Source organism: Nerophis lumbriciformis, linkage group LG07, assembly GCF_033978685.3.
Source record: "Nerophis lumbriciformis linkage group LG07, RoL_Nlum_v2.1, whole genome shotgun sequence".
Classification (NCBI taxonomy): Eukaryota; Metazoa; Chordata; class Actinopteri; order Syngnathiformes; family Syngnathidae; genus Nerophis; species Nerophis lumbriciformis.
In genome coordinates, this window is record NC_084554.2 from 17,757,501 (window position 1) to 17,779,306 (window position 21,806).

At 42.5% G+C, this 21,806-nt stretch overlaps 1 protein-coding gene across 1 annotated transcript in view; it reads right to left on the bottom strand.

The window, feature by feature from the left end:
• The window catches only part of LOC133609791 (uncharacterized), a 205,355-nt gene that overhangs the window by 40,388 nt on the left and 143,161 nt on the right, over positions 1–21,806 (bottom strand). Inside the window, exon 12 of the mRNA XM_061965742.2 lies at positions 14,113–14,157. Coding sequence (XP_061821726.1) covers positions 14,113–14,157 — 45 coding nt within the window. The remainder of the gene's footprint in view (positions 1–14,112; positions 14,158–21,806) is intronic.

Below are 21,806 nucleotides of genomic sequence, written 5' to 3' on the forward strand. Positions count from 1 at the left end.
TGGTGACGCTTCAAATGGGTTAACATGTGTTATGACAGTAGCGTATGTGTGTGTTGCCCTTTAATATGTGAGGTGAGTGTGTGGGCGAGCGAGGTGAGGGAGCGTTAGCGTGAGTGGCTAGTGATTTGTTGGATTGGCTGTGTGCAAGACCTCAATAAAGCCACGATTTGCAACTAATCGCCGGACTCTTCATTTACCCTGCAATCCAGAGCTGTGGAGACCCACTGCCGGGTAGAGTGAAGGGTGTTGCCCCTGAGAATACATCGGCCCTGGTGGAGTGTCTCCCCTGCGCTCCTCGACTACGGTCTGGGAGCCGGAAGCAGGAAAGGTGCAACACATGTTTGACGTGTTGTCAGAAGCAGCTGCTGAACAATGTCGGCAAACCTCCGTCCTCCATTGTTGTATCGTGCAGCCGAAGTGTTCCCAAACGAGAGATCTTAACGAGGCAGGAGGGTCTTCCAGCTCTGGCTTTTACATGTTGTCCTTGCCCGGTCGCTGCTAGCATGTGTACTCGTTGAGTACACCTCCGAACCGAACCGAAACCCCCGTACCGAAACGGTTCAATACAAATACACGTACCGTTACACCCCTAACAAGGAGACATCTATACAGCAAAACACGTCACACTGTCGTGACTCTCTGATTTATGTACAGTCTTCCATGTTCTAGCAAACTGCCTGGCTGCCAGTCCTCCCTTTACATCGGCAGGAATTACGAAGTTGAATGTTAAAAAAACAAAAGTGACCGTTTTCCTGCACAATCTCGGTTATCGTTCGCCAAACATTTTGTGTAACAAACTAGCCTGTTTGCTTGCGTGTCATTCCTAAGAACCAGTGGTGGGCCGTCATGGCCAGCAAGGCCTTCTCTGCTGGCCTAACATAACCAGAAATCAGGATCATAATTAAATATAAAAGTACTTTTTAATTTACTGTCCCTAAATATCTAAAAGTATTAATATTCTTTCATGTTATATGATGCTCCTTCCAATGCTGTTGTTTTCAGTATTAGTTTGTATCCAATCAGAATTCAGCTAGCTTTTGTTGCCATGCTGTACGAAATATGCCCGAGGCCTTCAGAATCAACAATGCAGTCTGTGCACTGTAAGTGAACGGACACATACAGTTGATAGACAATTGCGATAGCCAATCAGATCACAAGTTGTTGTCAGTAAGGCCTTCTAGCTGGCCTAACGCTGTGATTGGATACACACTTTGGAGTCCCAAGTGAGTATCAAATCACAAGGTGCGAAAACAGGAATTGGCACCGGAACCATACGAGCCATAGAAAGACACAGAAAACTCACCAGTACAATAACCACAAAGATTAAGTGTTTGTCTTGCACCTAGTCATCTGCTGTGGACAGACGAAGCCAAGCAATGCAGGTTTAGCGAGCGGTGCACGCTCCCGCAATGGCAGGCAATCACATTTTGGTTTGCCCGCCACTTTCACACGAATCAAAGGACTACGACGGTACCACTGGCTTATACGGCGTCGGATGGGTGCTACAAATTGTGAGTTCAAATATTTGATTTCTTTATTTTTTTTCATGTTTCATTTTTTTATACAATTCTTTTAATATTGACAGTACCACGTACGATATGTTTTAATTGCTGAAATGGGTTTATTAAATGTTAAATGCGATGCAAAATAGACCCTTTTGTACACTGTTGAGGGGATTCATTGGCCAGTAGCGTGCAAGTGTGTTTCTGTATAGTATCTCCAGCCGTGTCCATGTGGTGACTTAAATCACGGTAATTTCAGAGGTGAAGTCGGACTAAGTAGGACATCACTCAAGGCTTAGGTGAGAAAGGCACGGCTCGCCACTGCGAAGAACGTAGTACCCACACAAACCATCTCACGCGTTGATGCTCAGTCTCTGTACTTCTGTTTTATTGAGTACAACAGCAAAATAATCCACCATAGAGCCAATGAAAGTTGCGAGTTGGAGCATGGTGCTGTGGAGTTGCCGACGAGAACATCAGTTGGATCATTCCATGTAAGTATAGTCAAGTCGCGTGAGAACAGTTGTCGAGGTGTTTTTTCGATACAACGGGAGTGCCGGCAGTTGAGTAAAGGAGGTGAGAAACACGACTTAATTCGAGAGATAACGCTTAGAAAAGTATGAAGGTGGTGTGCACGTGGTCTCCCTTCGCTCCCGCGCATCTCTGGCTTCTACTCGGGCTGCTCCGGCTCTTTCTTTCAGGGCGGAAGACTACGACTAGCTGTGCGACTGGGGATGCACATCTTCCTCCGGCGAGGTTGCGATCCGTCTCGCTCCTGGCGGTGTCATCGCCTACTTCACCTGCGACGGGTTCTCCCATGATGCCACCGCCTCGTCCTTTTCGTCTGTTGCTGGGATGACTGTCCGTCACACGCCCTCTTCGCCTGCTGTAGAAACGGCCATCCGGCTATCCTTGCACTCGTCTTCTTGGATGTGGCTATCCTCCAGGCGCATCCCATGCCGACAGCAGCAGAGCCATGGGCGAGAGTGAAAACCTCTTCGGCTGAGGGATTGCATGGCCTATTGCTTGTCTTTTTCTTCCTTGTTGGGCACAAAGCTGGCCGTTTAATGGACGTCCTTCGCGCCAGAACCTGGGCATAGTCCTCTGCTTCCGCTGGAGTGTACACTCTGCGCTTGTTCGCCTCCTCTACCCCGCTGGCTACGGGGACTCATGCCTGGACTGGTGTGAGTACCGCTGGTTCGTTCTTCCTCCACCCTCCCTAAGTTTTGGACTTTTGTTTAAATCTGGGACTGCGTAACAATGTCTAAAATCTATTATGTAAGTGGAGGCGTACTATCATGATCCCACATGACTGTTTGGAAAGTGTTGGTCCCCTCAACTTGTTCCTGGTCCTTGAGGACAATACAGCACTAGTGGGATACAGGCAACAATGAGTCCGAGTACAGAGAGTACGTAGAACTTCTGGTGGATTGGTGCAAAAGCAACCACATCTGCATCGATTTAAAGGCCTACTGAAACCCACTACTACCGACCACGCAGTCTGATAGTTTATATATCAATGATGAAATCTTAACATTGCAACACATGCCAATACAGCCGGGTTAGCTTACTAAAGTGCAATTTTAAATTTCGCGCGGAATATATCCTGCTGAAAACGTCTCGGTATGATGACGTCAGCGCGTGACGTCACGGATTGTAGAGGACATTTTGGGACAGCATGGTGGCCAGCTATTAAGTCGTCTGTTTTCATCGCAAAATTCCACAGTATTCTGGACATCTGTGTTGGTGAATCTTTTGCAATTTGTTCAATGAACAATGGAGACAGCAAAGAAGAAAGCTATAGGAGGGAAGCGGTGTATTGCGGCCGACTGCAGCAACACAAACACAGCCGGTGTTTCATTGTTTACATTCCCGAAAGGTGACAGTCAAGCTTTACCATTGGCCTGTGGAGAACTGGGACAACAGAGACTCTTACCAGGAGGACTTTGAGTTGGATGCGCAGACGCGGTACCGTGAGTACGCATGCAGCAGCGGCTTCCAAACATTTGATCGCTTGCACGTACGTGCGTTCCGCTATGTGCATGCCACGTACGTAACTTTGGGGACTTTGGGGAAATATATGTGCTGTATGAACTTTGGGGAGGGGAACGGTACTTTGGGCTGTGGGATTGAGTGTGTTGTGCAGGTGTTTGAGTTGTATTGGCGGGTTATATGGACAGGAGGGGGAGGTGTTTGTTATGCGGGATTAATTTGTGACATATTAAATATAAGCCTGGTTGTGTTGTGGCTAATAGAGTATATATATGTCTTGTGTTTATTTACTGTTTTAGTCATTCCCAGCTGAATATCAGGTCCCACCCGCCTCTCACAGCATCTTCCCTATCTGAATCGCTCCCACTGCCCTCTAGTCCTTCACTCTCACTTTCCTCATCCACAAATCTTTCATCCTCGCTCAAATTAATGGGGAAATCGTCGCTTTCTTGGTCCGAATCGCTCTCGCTGCTGGTGGCCATGATTGTAAACAATGTGCAGATGTGAGGAGCTCAACAACCTGTGACGTCACGCTACTCGTCTACTACTTCCGGTACAGGCAAGGCTTTTTTTTCAGCGACCAAAAGTTGCGAACTTTATCGTCGATGTTCTCTACTAAATCCTTTCAGCAAAAATATGGCAATATCGCAAAATGATCAAGTATGACACATAGAATGGACCTGCTATCCCCGTTTAAATAAGAAAATCGCATTTCAGTAGGCATTTAAAAAAAAAACAAGGAGATGGTGGTGGACTTCAAGATGGTCAGACACTTATTTTCCCCCCTTGCGCATCAAAGGAGCCGGTGTGTAAGGGGTCTTCAGCTTCAGGTATTTGGGGGGACTTCACCTGGAGCCACACTATTCCCGTCAGCTTAAGAAGGAGCACTACCCTCTTTACTTCCTCAGGAAGCTGCAACGTTCTGGACTGGGGAGCTCCATCCTTACGAGCCTCTACATACTGTATGTGTGGTGGAGAGCACCCTCGGCACCAGCACACCGGTGTGGCACAGCAGCTGCACGGCTTAAGAGAGGAAGGCATCCCTATATCTGCATCACCAATGATTCCACCCACCCTGCACACCCTTTCTTTGACCCCTTACCCCCAGGCCGGAAGGAGGCTGCCAAGCATCTGGAGTAGGATCACCAGACTTTTTTCTGGAATCTGTTAGACTGATGAGCTGTAGCAATGGGTACCAATCTCTTACCCCACACCCCCACCCAATCCGTGCACAAGGCACCCACGGTTTAGGATTCAAGTTCTGTCACTTGTAAAAGGGCCTTCTCACTTCTACATCGAATCGTCTACTTTTCTTCGACACTTTTCTTCGACACTCGTAGATTAGACAATAGATGACTGATTAGAAGACAAGTCTTGTACAGAGTCCTACTCATCTTCCCTGTAGGAATAAGGAAGTGATTTGGAAGACAAATTCTCATTTCTGCAGCGACACAGTCGTGATTCAGTGCCAACGCATTGGCGTTTTGGGAGTTAGCGGCACTCAAACATTGTGGCTTCACAGAGTCAACATTGAACCAATAGAATCGCTGGATATTTCTCAAGTGTCAAAAGCAAGATTACACAATCCAGTCACTGAGACTCACAACAGGAGAAAAAGACACTCACAGGCCTGTGATTGGATCCATCATCTAATCCCTCTCGCGGGAAGGCACGATCAATACCACGGTAATCAATACTTGGACTTTTTCTTAAATGGAACTTATTCAGTGTCGTTAGGAAAATAATGAAATAGAAATCTTGGCTCGCAATTTACGAAATTCAGATCACTTAAAAAGTGTGTCATTTATGTCGCAAACAATTATTGATCATAAAGATGATTGTGATCTTTTTTCATGCACATATTTTCATGGACGGTATAGCTCGGTTGGTAGAGTGGACGTGCCAGCAACTTAAGGGTTCCAGGTTCGATCCCCGCTTCCGCCAACCTAGTCACTGCCGTTGTGTCCTTGGGCAAGACACTTTACCCACCTGCTCCCAGTGCCACCCACACTGGTTTAAATGTAACTTATATATTGGGTTTCACTGGGTAAAAGCGCTTTGAGTCACTAGAGAAAGGCGCTATATAAAATATAATTCACTTCACTTCAGTTCACATGAAAGAAACAATTAGGTTATGGTCTGCATCCCATTGTGTTTCATTTGATCACTTCCTGTTTCCTGTCCTTTGCTGTTTGCATGGCATTGTTTACCTTCTGTACTTTTTACATTATTTTACCCTTTTCAGCTACTGTACCTTTTAGATCCTTTCTTTTTGCCTTATTTTACTTGTTTCCTTATTTCTACCTTCTTTTGCCTACTTTTTTTACCTTATTTTGCTTACTTCTCTCTTTTTAAATTGTTTTATTTTACTCGTTTACTTACTTGTACTTATTCTTATCTTCTTAACCTTCTTTTAGTTGTTACCTTATTTTTTACTTTCTTTTACCTGCTTTTTATTTTATTTTATTTTTCTCTTTCAATGTTTATTACCTATCTTCTTATACCTACTCTTTTACCTTCTATTTAATCCATACTTGCCAACCCTGAGACCTCCGAATTCGGGAGATGGGGCGGGGTTGAGGTGTGGGGGGGCGGTGTTGAGGTGGGTGGTGTTTGGGGGGGCGGGGTTTGGTGGTAGCGGGGGTGTATATTGTAGCCCGTAAGAGTTAGGGTTGCAAGGGATTCTGGGTATATGTTCTGTTGTGTTTATGTTGTGTTACAGTGCGGATGTTCTCCCGAATTGTGTTTGTCATTCTTATTTGGTGTGGGTTCACAGTGTGGCGCATATTTGCAACAGTGTTAAAGTTGTTTATACGGCCACCCTCAGTGTGACCTGTATGGCTGTTGATCAAGTATGTCTTGCAGTCACTTACGTGTGTCTGTAGAAGCCGCAGACAACATGTGACTGGGCCAGCACGCTGTTTGTATGGATAAAAAGCAGACGCAACGGCAGGTTGTAGAGGACGCTAAAGGCAGTGCCATCACGGCACGCCCTCAATATTGTTGTCCGGGTGGTTGCCCTGGGAGATTTTCGGGAGGGGCACTGAAATTCTGGAGTCTCTTTGGAAAAAAGTATTATTTAATCTCATATTTTACTTTATTTTTACCTTTATCTGCCTATATCTATCTTTTTACGTACTTTTTAATTCGTTTTACATTTTTAAAAATTGTTATCTTCTTTTACCTTCTATTTAATCTTTTTACCTTATTTTACTTTTTTCTAACTACCGTATTTTTCGGAGTATAAATCGCACCGGAGTATAAGTCGCATATGCCGAAAATGCATAATAAAGAAGGAAAAAAACATATAAGTCGCACTGGAGCCCGGCCAAACTATGAAAAAAACTGACTTATAGTCCGAAAAATACGGTACTTTTTACCTTCTTTTACTTTCTTTTTTACCTTACCTTATATTTTACCCACTTCTTACTTTCTTTTACCTACTTTTTACAGTACCTTCTTTTTACTTTCTTTTACCTACTTCTTACTTTCTTTTAATCTACTTTTGACTGTCTTTGCCCTTCTTTGACCTACACTATATTGCCAAAAGTCTTTGCCCAACCATCCAAATAATCAGAATCAGGTGTCTTAATTATTTGGCCTGGCCACAGGTGTATAAAATCAAGAACTTAGGCATGGAGACTGTTTCTACAAACATTTGTGAAAGAATGGGCCGCTCTCAGGAGCTCAGTGATTTCCAGCGTGGAACTGTCATAGGATGCCACCTGTGCAACAGATCCAGTCGTGAAATTTCCTCGCTCCTAAATATTCCAAAGTCAACTGTCAGCCTTATTATAAGAAAATGGAAGAGTTTGGGAACAACAGCAACTCAGCCACGAAGTGGTAGGTCACGTAAACATACAGAGAGGGGTCAGCGGATGCTGAAGTGCATAGGGCAAAGACTTTCTGCACAGTCAGTTGCTTCATGTGACCTTCCATTTAGCCCACATACAGTACGCAGAGAGCTTCATGGAATGGGTTTCCATAGCCGAGCAGCTGCATCTAAGCCATACATCACCAAGTCCAATGCAAAGCGTCGGATGCAGTGGTGTAAAGCACGTCGCCACTGGACCCTAGAGCAGTGGAGACGCCTTCTCTGGAGTGATGAATCACGCTTTTCCATCTGGCAATCTGATGGACGAGTCTGGGTTTGGAGGTTGCCAGGAGAACACTACATTTCGGACCGCATAGAGTGTGAAATTTGGTGGAGGAGGAATTATGGTGTAGGGTTGTTTTTCAGGAGTTGGGCTTGGCCCCTTTGTTTCAGTGAAAGGAACTTTGAATGCTCCAGGATTCTAAAGCATGTTGATCAATTCCGTGCTACCAACCTTGTGGGAACAGTTTGGAGCGGGCCCCTTCCTCTTCAAACATGACTGTGCACCAGTGCACAAAGCAAGGTAAATAAATAAATGATAAATGGGTTGTACTTGTATAGCGCTTTTCTACCTTCAAGGTACTCAAAGCGCTTTGACACTACTTCCACATTTACCCATTCACACACACATTCACACACTGATGGAGGGAGCTGCCATTCAAGGCGCTAACCAGCACCCATCAGGAGCAAGGGTGAAGTGTCTTGCTCAGGACACAACGGACATGACGAGGTTGGTACTAGGTGGGGATTGAACCAGGGACCCTCGGGTCGCGCACGGCCATTCTTCCATTGCGCCACGCCGTCCCATAAAGACATGGCCTTGACTGGCCTGAACCCGATAGAACACCTTTGGGATGAATTAGAACGGAGAAGAGAGCCAGGCATTCTCGACCAACATCAATGCGCTTTTGGAAGAATGGTCGAAAATTCCTATCAACACACTCTGCAACCTTGTGGACAGCCTTCCCAGCTGAAGCCTTAATAGCTGCAATAGGTGGACCGACATCATATTGAACCCTATGGGTTAGGAATGGGATGGCACTTCAAGTTCATATGTGACTCAAGGCAGGTGGCCAAATATTTTTGGCAATATAGTGTACTTTTTTCCTTAATTGAGTTACATTTTTGCAAATAGGCAAAAGGACATAATTTTTTACTTGCCACTGGCTTCCACGCCAGATGCTGTTTCTAGCTTTTTCTGTGTTCATGTCTTTTTTTTTTAATAGTGTTGTTGCTCCACTTCCTTAGATGTGTTGTTTCCCGCCATCCATTGCCATAAATAGTTTGGTAATAAATAGTTTGTGCACTTATTAAAGCAGGGAGACGCCAGCTTGTTTCTCAAGATTCCACTGTACCCCCTCCATCCATTCTGGAACCTTCTGCCGTGCTCTGCACAACTCCCTTGCTATGCACACTCACTGAGAGTTCTTACTTTTTGTTTAATCGGCCGATCACATATTTTTTCACAGAAATTGGCTGATCCTTTGGCGCACCCCTAAATAAAACACTACCGTATTTTTCGGACTATAAGTCACAGTTTTTTTCATAGTTTGGCCGGGCTCCAGTACGAGTTGTATATGTTTTTTTCCTTTTTTATTATGCATTTTCGGCAGGTGCGACTTATACTCCGGTGCGACTTATACTCGGAAAAATACGGTAATCTGCTTTATCATCTATAACACAAAGCTAATATACGGGTGTTTTGTTTATTGACCTTCAATCAATTGGTTTGCATGAAATATATCAAACCCCCCCCCCATTAGTTGAGGACTTTCCGTAGTTTTCATTGTCTCGTTGACAATTGCGCCGACATCATCTGGTTAAGAATGATTTATCTTCCTGCTTTGCCTCGTTGCTCCGTCCCAGCTGAGCTTGAGCCGTGTCTCGTCAGAATTTTTACGCACCGTTGCCTTTTGTTCCGTCTTTTTTTGTCTTGGACAATAGATGTTGCCGCTCTGTGTGCGCATACAATAGGAGACTCTTTTTTTTTCCTCCGCTGTCTTTGTCTCTGCATGTGGGGTCCAAACCAACCACCAAACGTCAGAGTTTAAACCTTAACTGTTAGATTTTAGTTTTTTCAAAAGAAGGGCTAGTTTGTGATGATACACTGTTTAAAAAATATTCATTTTATATATCGTATTTTCTGGACTATATACTGCTACGTTTTTCCAATGCTTTGAACCCTGCGGCTTATAAGACGGTGTGGCTAATTTATGGATTTTTCAGCCGTAATGTTTTGTATTCAACAAAGAGGTTTTATTAAACACAGACAGAGACGCTGAACACCTGGGTGAAGTCTTGTCTGGTTTCAGGTTGTCTTGTCATTTCCTTTTTATTTTGAAAAGCCAACTCTACTTGTTTTAGATCGCTTGCCCAACCCTCGTGTGTCATCGTATGCCACAGTCTTGTCCACAGCCATAGCCACGTTTTTGTGCTACCTTTTGGATCCTCGGGAGAGTTTTGGTTTGTAACTTTTTCAGGTAAGGTTAGCTTCATAGTATCGCCTCCGTTGGAGCTGGAGCGTTTTGAGTTTGTTGATCATTTTGTAAATTTAGTGGTCAGGTTAGATCTGTTTGAAAGCCTGTTTTGTTTCTCCCGTTTTGGACCCCTTTCCCTTGTCATAATAAAGACCTGCTTCTGATATCCTGCGCCTGTGTTCCGAGTCCAATTCTGGTCGTGAAAAAAAGGTGTTTTATTGTTTGTGCTATGGCGCCATTTTTGGGACTAGTTCATAGCGTTTCTGCTCGAAAGGATTCTTCATTCATCACTCCAAGCAACGTTTGTATATTTTACAATACAACAAAAACAATTCACACTGACTAAACTGTCCCATTTGTGATGTCTGTAGGAGAGGTTCCCTGACGATGACTTCTGTTTTGTTTGATCAGCCATTTTGCTGCCGTGTTACAGGCACCGTTTGGAAACAATTAAGGAATGTAGACAAACATTTACAAAATCTTTCTGTGGAGGGAGAGTGTGACCAGCGCGCTTGCAGGAGTAAAAGTCACCGCCTCTGTCCATGGTGCTGAAGACAGAGCACCATCAGACGGGGACGTGGCAGTGCTGACGGCGAGACACAGCTGGCAGGGGATTCAATTTCCCAGGTGGTACGAGTTGTCTAATCATCTGTTGTCTTTAACAGTAAGCGGCCGGGAGCAGAGAAAGAGAGAGAGGATACGGACGTGACTGAAAGGTCACGTTCTGCGGGAGAGGAACTTTGTTGAAACAATTTGAGTATTAAAACCTTCGTTAAAAACTGCACGCTTGGCTCTAGTGGAACTGCTAGGAAGCGACTTCCACACTTTCATTCTGCAACTTATGGTCTGGTGCGGCTAATACAGGGGTGTCAAACTCATTTTAGCTCAGGGGCCGCATGGAGGAAAATCTGTGCACACGCAGGCCGGACTATTCAAATTATGGCATTAAAACTAAAAAATAAAGACAACTTCAGATCGTTTTCTTTGTCTTACTTTGGCCAAAAATAGAACGATTACATTCTGAAAATATTACAATAAAAATATAGAAAAAAAATACCGGCAGAGGTATTAATCCATGAAGGAAAGAAGAAAATGAATGAATGTTTATAACTGAATACATTTATGCACAATATGCATAAAAATGTGTTTTCTTTTGTATTATTTTTTTTAATGAATTAAGTAACGTTTATGACAACCTTTTTCCAAAACACAATACAGAATGTGAGATGTGACAGGATAATCCATACATTTATCATTTGTTATCAAAACGGTTACAAAAAAGTGGAAATCCCAAAATTTACTGTGGGACCCCCATTTTTATGACTTGATAGCGCCAAAACTGATGGAGTATTGGTGCGTGCAAAACAGCAGCAGGCAGCTGTGGCCTGCGGGCCGGTTCTAATACTAATCAAATATCATCTCAGGGGCCATTGACACCCCTGGGCTAACATATGTTAAAAAAAAACTGTTTTGTTTAAAATGTAGTTGGTGTGGCCTAAATAGCTCGAAAAATACGGTACTTATATAGTAGGGCTGTAAATCAGCCCTACTATATAAGTAGGGCTGTGAATCTTTGGGTGTACCACGATTCGATTTAATATCGATTCTTGGGGTCACGATTCGATTCAAAATCGATTATTTTTTTTCAATTCAACACGATTCTCGATTCAAAAACGATTTTTTCCCGATTCAAAAGGATTCTCTATTCATTCAATACATAGGATTTCAGCAGGATCTACCCCAGTCTGCTGACATGCAAGCAGAAGAGTAGATTTTTGTAAAAAGCTTAAAGGACAATGTTTTATCAACTGATTGCAATAATGTGAATTTGTTTTAACTATTAAATGAACCAAAAATATGACTTATTTTATCTTTGTGAAAATATTGGACACAGTGTGTTGTCAAGTTTATGAGATGCGATGCAAGTGTAAGCCACTGTAACACTATTGTTATTTTTTTTTATTTTATTTTTTATAAATGTCTAATGATAATGTCAATGAGGGATTTTTATCACTGCTATGTTGAAATTGTAACTCCAAACCTCGTTTCAATATGAGTTGGGAAATTGTGTTAGATGTAAATATAAACGGAATACAATGATTTGCAAATCATTTTCAACCCATATTCAGTTGAATATGCTACAAAGACAACATATTTGATGTTCAAACTGATAAACATTTTTTTTTGCAAATAATCATTAACTTTAGGATTTGATGCCAGCAACACGTGACAAAGAAGTTGGGAAAGGTGGCAATAAATACTGATAAAGTTGAGGAATGCTCATCAAAGGGGGTCAAAGGGTCACCACTTTGTCCACAACTGCGTGAGCAAATAGTCAAACAGTTTAAGAACAACGTTTCTCAAAGTGCAATTGCAAGAAATTTAGGGATTTCAACATCTACGGTCCATAAAATCATCAAAAGGTTCAGAGAATCTGGAGAAATCACTCCACGTGAGCGGCATGGCCGGAAACCAACATTGAATGACCGTGACCTTCGATCCCTCAGACGGCACTGTATCAAAAACCGACATCAATCTCTAAAGGATATCACCACATGGGCTCAGGAACACTTCAGAAAACCACTGTCAGTAAATACAGTTTGTCGCTACATCTGTAAGTGCAAGTTAAAGTTCTACTATGCAAAGCGAAAGCCATTTATCAACAACATTCAGATACGCCGCCGGCTTCTCTGGGCCCGAGATCATCTAAGATGGACTCATGCAAAGTGGAAAAGTGTTCTGTGGTCTGACGAGTCCACATTTCAAATTGTTTTTGGAAATATTCGACATTGTGTCATCCGGACCAAAGGGAAAGCGAACTGTTATCGACGCAAAGTTCAAAAGCCAGCATCTGTGATGGTATGGGGGTGCATTAGTGCCAAAGGCATGGGTAACTTACACATCTGTGAAGGCACCATTAATGCTGAAAGGTACATACAGGTTTTGGAACAACATATGCTGCCATCTAAGCACCGTCTTTTTCATGGACGCCCCTGCTTATTTCAGCAAGACAATGCCAAGCCACATTCAGCACGTGTTACAACAGCGTGGCTTCGTAAAAAAAGAGTGCGGGTACTTTCCTGTCCAGACCTGTCTTCCATCGAAAATGTGTGGCGCATTATGAAGCGTAAAATACGACAGCGGAGACCCCGGACTGTTGAACGACTGAATCTCTACATAAAACAAATAAATGGGAAAGAATTCCACTTTCAAAGCTTCAACAATTAGTTTCCTCAGTTCCCAATCCTTTGAGTGTTAAAAGAAAAGGTGATGTAACACAGTAGTGAACATGCCCTTTCCCAACTACTTTGGCACGTGTTGCAGCCATGAAATTCTAAGTTAATTATTTGCAAAAAAAATAAAATAAAGTTTATGAGTTTGAACATCAAATATCTTGTCTTTGTAGTGCATTCAATTGAATATGGGTTGAAAAAGATTTGCAAATCATTGTATTCCGTTTATATTTACATCTAACACAATTTCCCAACTCATATGGAAACGGGGTTTGTAATATTGACACTGTTGTTGATAATATTCATTTTTGTTTTAATACTTTTGGTTTGTTCTGTGTCGTGTTTGTGTCTCCTCTCAATTGCTCTGTTTATTGCAGTTCTGAGTGTTGCTGGGTCGGGTTTGGTTTTGGAATGGGATTGCATTGTTATGGTATTGCTATGTATTGTTTTGTTGGGTTGATTAATACAAATTAAAAAATAATGATAATTAAAAAAATATATAAAAAAAAAATAAAAAAAATATAAATAGATATAAATAGATTTTTTAAAAATGAGAATTGATTCTGAATCGCACAATGTGAGAATTGTGATTCGAATTCGAATCGATGTTTTCCCACAACCCTATTATATTGTATGTATAGTCCCAGAAGGGGAGTTTTCTCCATTGACAACGGAAGAGCAGTTTGGGGTTCACTACAAAAAAACCCACCTCTCAATCATCACTGACTGTTATCTGCGATGGTGAAATGCTGGAAAGGTTTTTATATCTATTTTTCCCTCCCTATTTGAAACAGTTTGAATAAAAAGGGCATGATCAGTTGCTGCTCGGACCAACTTTGTGCAGCCGCTTTAAAAGGCTGCAAGTCTCAAATTAAAGCCAATATGTTGTTCTTCCGGAGGATATAGCTCATCCCAGTGCCCTTGTGCAGACAAGTGTTACTCATTAGGATTCACACAAACACACATTAGAATTGCACCCAGGAGAGAAAAAGCTCCACTGCCACCTGGTGGAGACAGAGGGAGCGAACACTTACGGGTACGCCGTCAGTCCCCGGCTCTCCATCTCTGCCTCGCTCCCCCTGCAAAGAGACACATCACGATTAGGTAAAAGTTTGTGTCTGGTTGTTTACATTCCTGGTGTATAGCTTCTCTTGTTGGGCATGTACGTGTGTGTGTGTGTGTGTGTGTGTGTGTGTGTGTGTGTGTGTGTGTGTGTGTGCGTAAGAAGCTGAATGTACGCAACAACTGATGAAAGTGTGAGACAGCGAGAGATAGGAGAAAAGGTCAGGCTTACCCCCAACAGCCAATAAGAGAAACCCGCCGAGAGAAGGAAGAGGAACTAGCCAGCAGTGACCTTTAACAAACCCGACTCTTTCTATCTTGCATGTGGCTTACAAAACGACACATCCGCGAGCTCTGATACTCGATTCTCTCCTTCCCCCCCACCCGCGCCCACGGGCCATCGCGCCATTCTCCATTTGTGCATATCGAGCAAGCGATTCCCCGCATTTATCACATCCTCTGATTGCCCCGTTCGGAAGCGAGGCGGCGTTCACGCGGTTGACTGCTCGCATTGGAATCCTGTTGCGTTTTGCAGCATTTATTTACGGGTTTGCGCAGTTTTGGGCCTCAGCTCCTCTGTGACTTTGATTAACCGCTAACTACTCAGTGGTAGCTAATGGATCTGCATAATAAGCAGGAATTAACTGCTACACACATTTCACAGATGCCTTTTGACATCTATCTGTCCGACATTTAACCCAAAAGTAACACATAACGGACATCTTGTTGGTGTCAGGCTTGTCCCTGACAGTTTAGTCAAGTTTTAGTTTTTCCTCTGTCATTTCCTGTCAACGCTCTTATTTTGGTTATTTCCTCATTGTCTCCCTGAGTGCTGCTTCCCCTCAGCTGCGGCTGATTGGCACCTGGCCACACCTGGTGTCAATCAGCCAGCTGCTATTTAAACCTGCTTTCCCCTCCAGTCAGTGCTGGATTATTTTAGTGTCATTGTCGCTAATACTTGTTGTCACTACTACCTGTCGTTGTAGCTCTGTCTACTTTTGTTCACTCTGCTCATGTCATAGTTCCTTCGTGTCACAGTAAGTGTTTTTGTTTCTTGTCCACAGTTAACATTTTTGCTATTTTAGTTCATAGCCAAGTTTGTTCTCCGCCTTGTGCGCGCCTTTTGTTGTTACCCTTTTGTTTGTTTTTTTGCCATAGTGTTTAATTAAATCATGTTTTCTTGCTCAATGCCTGCCGTCATCTCTGCATCTTGGGGTTCGTCACCAACAAACTCTGACAGTTGGCCGATTGACGCAATTTATATTATCGTATTTTCCGGACTTTTTTTTTTTTTTCAAAACTCGACAATGCACCTTATAACCCCGTGCGCCTAATGTACGGAATAAGTTCGGTTGAGCTTACCCACCTCGAAGCTACTTTATTTGGTACATGGTGTAATGATAAGTGTGATTAATAGATGGCAGTCAAACATAAGAGATACGTGTAGACTGCACTATGATGGCAATATGAAAACACCAACATTTTATATGTTATATTGAAAATATAGAGCAGGGGTCACCAACGTGGTGCCCGTAAGGACCAGATGAGTAGCCCGCTGGCCTGTTCTAAAAATAGCTCAAATAGCAGCACTTACCAGTGAGCTGCCTCTATTTTTTAAATTGTATTTATTTAGTAGCAAGCTGGTCTCGCTTTGCTCGACATTTTTGATTCTAAGAGAGACAAAACTCAAATATAATTTGAAAATCCAAGAAAATATTTTAGAGACTTGGTCTTCACTAACTGACAAAGAAACAGATAACAGATTTGGTGTCCAGTTCAAAGTGTGACATGATTTATTTAAAAATTTGAGAGTTGACTTTTGTATTTTATGTTATTATTTGTACAAACATGGTGCAAAGTAATTCATGATTTGTTAAAAAAAATGTTAGTGGCTAGCTAGTTAAAATGGGATATTGTGATTTCACAAGACTGTCTTTAGAAGTGATCATTTGAAAATGTTCAATTTGAAAAATGTGCACTTGGAGAAAATATACAAATAAAGTGTTGCATATTGATATTTATCTGTTTCTATATATATTTATTGTGAGAAATCATTAAGATGATCAGTGTTTCCACAAAGATAAATATCATTAATTATTAATAATAACATAGAGTTAAAGGTAAATTGAGCAAATTGGCTATTTCTGGCAATTTATTTAAGTGTGTATCAAACTGGTAGCCCATCGCATTAATCAGTACCCAAGAAGTAGCTCTTGGTTTCAAAAAGGTTGGTGACCCCTGATATAGAGCATTACACACGGCGTTCAAAAATCTATCAAAATGTTTTAGTCCGACTTTGGTAAGCTATGAAGTCGCATCGCTTGATGTGCTTCAACATACGAGTATTATTATAGTGTGTGTATAAGGTAAGGCATATTATCTGGGATGAGAATCAGCACCTCCAAGTCCGAGTCCATGGTTCTCGTCCGGAAAAAGGTGGAGTGCCATCTCCGGGTTGCGGAGTAGACCCTGCCCCAAGTGCAGGAGTTCAAGTACCTCTGAGTCTTGTTCACGAGTGAGGGAAGAGTGGATCGTGAGATCGACAGGCGGCGTCTTCAGTAATGCGGACGCTGTATCGATCCGTTGTGGTGAAGAAGGAGCTAAACCGGATGGACAAGCTCTCAATTTACCGGTCGATCTACGTTCCCATCCTCACCTATGGTCATGGGCTTTGGGTTATGACCGAAAAGACAAGATCACGGGTACAAGCGGCTGAAATGAGTTTCCTCCGCCAGGTGGCAGAGTTCTCCCTTAGAGATAGGGTGAGAAGCTCTGTCATCAGGTGGGGAGCTCAAAGTAAAGCCGTTGCTCCTCCACATCAAGAGGAGCCAGATGAGGTGGGTTCAGGCATCTGGTCAGGATGCCACTCGAACGCCTCCCTAGGGAGGTGTTTAGGGCACGTCCAACCGGTAGGAGGCCACGGGGCAGACCCAAGACACGTTGGGAAGACTATGTCTCCCGGCTGGCCTGGGAACGCCTCGGGATCCCCCGGAAAGAGCTGGATGAAGTGGCAGGGGAGAGGGAAGTCTGGGCTTCCCTGCTTAGGCTGCTGCCCCCGCGACCCGACCTCGGATAAGCGGAAGAAGATGGATGGATGGATGGATATTATCTAGCATTTTGTTTCGCAATATTATGCAAAAGCAACTTTTCTTACCTTCTGGTACCTGCTGATCTGTATTTAGGATCTGCATAAATCCTGAAAAATTGCACGTCTCCGCCTTTGTAGCCTGTATTGACGCCGTAGTCAATAAGCTTCTTTTTTTTCTTAATCTTCTTGTTATGGGACATTCATCCTCCGCTGTTGCCATTTGTAATATAAAGTAGTGTAAAGTTCTTACTTATGTCTGTCAGTAAACTTGCCATGAAAGCGCTAAAACATACCGGTGTAGTGAGTTAACTTTATTCACCCAAGGAACTTTAGTTATTAGAGAGTTGTGGTCGGACGGTTTTACAGGGGACAAATTTCCGGTGTTGTTTCCGGATGAGGAGATGCTGCTCCGTTATTGATTTAAGTAAAGTGTGAATGTCATCAAAACAGTTAGCTCCATCTTTTTACACTTCTTCCACCCCCGTCCTTGCACGCTACACCGCTACAACAAAGATGACGGGGAGAAGACGCTGTCGAAGGTGAGCCACATAAATAAGACCGCCCACAAAACGGCGCATACGGAAGCAACTGTCAGAAAGCGGCTTGAAGATGATCTGTAAAACATAATCTATGCAACATTTTGACCAAAGAACCACCATTACATGTTATGTAGACCACAAGGAAGTGTTTTACATTTAGAAAAAAATAATAATAATATGACCCCTTTAATGCACACTATAATATATAAACAAAGATCAAAAATAGACCATTTATCGGCATTTGACTCAAACCTGAATTTAATCATCTACATGTTTTGAAGCAATACGAATACACGAGAAATAAATATCTACGTTTTAATTAATGAATATGCATGCTGCAAAAGAAGCAAAGAAAGGCTTTTCCTATCACTGCTGTCATGATCCTCCATGACAGTTTTGAACTTGTGCTTATTTTTCTGTGCTTGGTGTTATTTCCTTTCCTGGGGCCTCATGTAACAAGCTTGCATTCGTGCAAAAACCTGCCGTTCGCCCTTTTCCATAGCAAAGTTGAGATGAATCGAGACGAAAAGTTTGCCATAGACGACCCGAGGGCTAAAGCGATATGTAATTTCCTCGTGGAAATAATCACACCTTGACCATCGTTGAAGATACTGACTTTTGTCTGCACAAAATCCACGGGCACTCTTTGTCATATCCAACTACAAACCCCGTTTCCATATGAGTTGGGAAATTGTGTTGGATGTAAATATAAACGGAATACAATGATTTGCAAATCCTTTTCAACTCATATTCAGTTGAATATGCTACAAAGACAACATATTTGATGTTCAAACTGATAAACTTTTTTTTGTTGCAAATAATCATTAACTTTAGAATTTGATGCCAGCAACACGTGACAAAGAAGTTGGGAAAGGTGGCAATAAATACTGATAAAGTTGAGGAATGCTCATCAAACACTTATTTGGAACATCCCACAGATGAACAGGCAAATTGGGAACAGGTGGGTGCCATGATTGGGTATAAAAGTAGATTCCATGAAATGCTCAGTCATTCACAAACAAGGATGGGGCGAGGGTCACCACTTTGTCAACAAATGCGTGAGCAAATTGTTGAACAGTTTAAGAAAAACCTTTCTCAAGCAGCTATTGCAAGGAATTTAGGGATTTCACCATCTACGGTCCGTAATATCAAAGGGTTCAGAGAATCTGGAGAAATCACTGCACGCAAGCAGCTAAGCCCGTGACCTTTGATCCCTCAGGCTATACTGCATCAACAAGCAACATCAATGTGTAAAGGATATCCCCACATGGGCTCAGGAACACTTCAGAAACCCACTGTCAGTAACTACAGTTGGTCGCTACATCTGTAAGTGCAAGTTAAAATTCTCCTATGCAAGGCGAAAACCGTTTATCAACAACACCCAGAAACGCCGTCGGCTTCGCTGGGCCTGAGCTCATCTAAGATGAACAGATACAAAGTGGAAAAGTGTTCTGTGGTCTGACGAGTCCACATTTCAAATTGTTTTTGGAAACTGTGGACATCGTGTCCTCTGGACCAAAGAGGAAAAGAACCATCCGGATTGTTATAGGCGCAAAGTTGAAAAGCCAGCATGTGTGATGGTATGGGGGTGTATTAGTGCCCAAGACATGGGTAACTTACACATCTGTGAAGGTGCCATTAATGCTGAAAGGTACATACAGGTCTTAGAGCAACATATGTTGCCATCCAAGCAACGTTACCATGGACGCCCCTGCTTATTTCAGCAAGACAATGCCAAGCCACGTGTTAGATCAACATGGCTTCATAGTAAAAGAGTGCGGGTACTAGACTGGCCTGCCTGTAGTCCAGACCTGTCTCCCATTGAAAATGTGTGGCGCATTATGAAGCCTAAAATACCACAACGGAGACCCCCGGACTGTTGGACAACTTAAGCTGTACATCAAGCAAGAATGGGAAAGAATTCCACCTGAGAAGCTTCAAAAATGTGTCTCCTCAGTTCCCAAACGTTTACTGAGTGTTGTTAAAAGGAAAGGCCATGTAACACAGTGGTGAAAATGCCCTTTCCCAACTACTTTGGCACGTGTTGCAGCCATGAAATTCTAAGTTAATTATTATTTGCAAAACAAAAAAAAAAGTTTATGAGTTTGAACATCAAATATCTTGTCTTTGTAGTGCATTCAATTGAATATGGGTTGAAAAGGATTTGCAAATCATTGTATTCCATTTATATTTACATCTAACACAATTTCCCAACTCATATGGAAACGGGGTTTGTATGTTTGGCTCTTGCTTGCCTCCAGGTGTGCACACACTACACTTACATTAGGGAAGGGAGTCATATGGCCGCATGGGTGGATCTCGCATATAATGAAGGTGGGTGGGTTAGTCATTTTGCAATGCAGTCTGATGAAAATGATGGAAAGCGCCACTCTACATAGCAACAGACGGTGTGGTCAAAGTTGGAATTGCCAAAAAAAAAAACACATTTTAAGATATTAAACACTCTACTGCCATCTGGTGAATTGTGCATCCCTAATAAAATCTCTTAAAGTGTAAAATATAGCATTAGAATTGTTAAATAGGTTTAAATGAGCTTTCATGACAAAACCACACTGACAAAGTCTCAACTGTTTCCCATTTGCTCTTGAGAATTAGCATACTCTGCAGTGGACATTTGTTTTTGCTCTATTTCTTAAAACAAAACAAAAAATGACAGTGTTATGGAAAACACAAATGTCCACTGCAGGGCACGTTGGCTCTCAGAGGGATAAGTCACTGAGGGCGTTAATAAGTTGAAGCACAAAGCTGCACCGTTTAAAACATATTTCTATAATATGGATACGTATGATATTATGTATCATTATGTCAGCGACTTGCTGTCAGATGACACTTTCAGTTGGCTTCCATAAAAGTGGAAACAACTAAGGTCAGGAGACTTGCTGCCCCCTGGTGGCTTGTCGCATTACCTGTTAGTCATCTCAATTCTGATGGGAAAACAGCCAGTTTAAAAAAAAGAAAAAAAAACTAAAGAAAACAATCCAAGTACTTGTCAAATTAGAAAAGGCTTCCTGTCTTTGTCCCGCCTTGCCACACATTTTAATGTCCGGTTTTCTGGAATGCAGTATGTCTTGGAAACGAGCCTATAAAGTCTTGGTTGGCAGCAGTTGGGAGTGAAATATTTGTTGGTGCACAGACGTTTTATAAGCTTCTGTTTGGGTGCTGCACCTCATAAAGCCGAGAAGAGAACCAAACACCAGTGTTCCATAACTGTCATTGTCTTTCAAGCCGTATAAAAAATTGTGCGGACTGCTTTCCAAATGATGCGTGACAGCTGGACCATTTGAAGTCTCTTTTTCCCCCCACTCTTCTGTTCTCATACTGTAAGTTATAAGATATATAATGTTCTTTGTCTAAAACATGTTAAAAAGTCAAAAGCCGCCGTGTATGAAAATATGTATCAGAATAAATCATATTTTTCACTGCATAGATCTACGAGGTCCACATGGATGATCTTGGTAGCAAATTAAAGGGGAAATTTTGATGGTTAGTCTAAATCAGGGGAGGCAAGTCAGGCATTATGAAATATGATAAAAAAAATAACATAAATTAAATATTAAAAATAGTCTGATTCCAATAGTTTAACAAAGGCCTACTGAAATACGATTTTCTTATTTAAACGGGGATAGCAGGTCCATTCTGTGTCATACTTGATCATTTCGCGATATTGCCCGATTTTTGCTGAAAGGATTTAGTAGAGAACATCGACGATAAAGTTTGCGACTTTTGGTCGCTGATAAAAAAAGCCTTGCCTGTACCGGAAGTAGCAGACGAGTAGCGTGACGTCACAGGTTGTGGAGCTCCTCACATCTGCACATTGTTTACAATCATGGCCACCAGCAGCGAGAGCGATTCGGACCTAAAAAGCGGCGATTTCCCCATTAATTTGAGCGAGGATGAAAGATTTGTGGATGAGGAAAGTGAGAGTGAAGGACTAGAGGGCAGTGGGAGCGATTCAGATAGGGAAGATGCTGTGAGAGGCGGGTGGGACCTGATATTCAGCTGGGAATGACTAAAACAG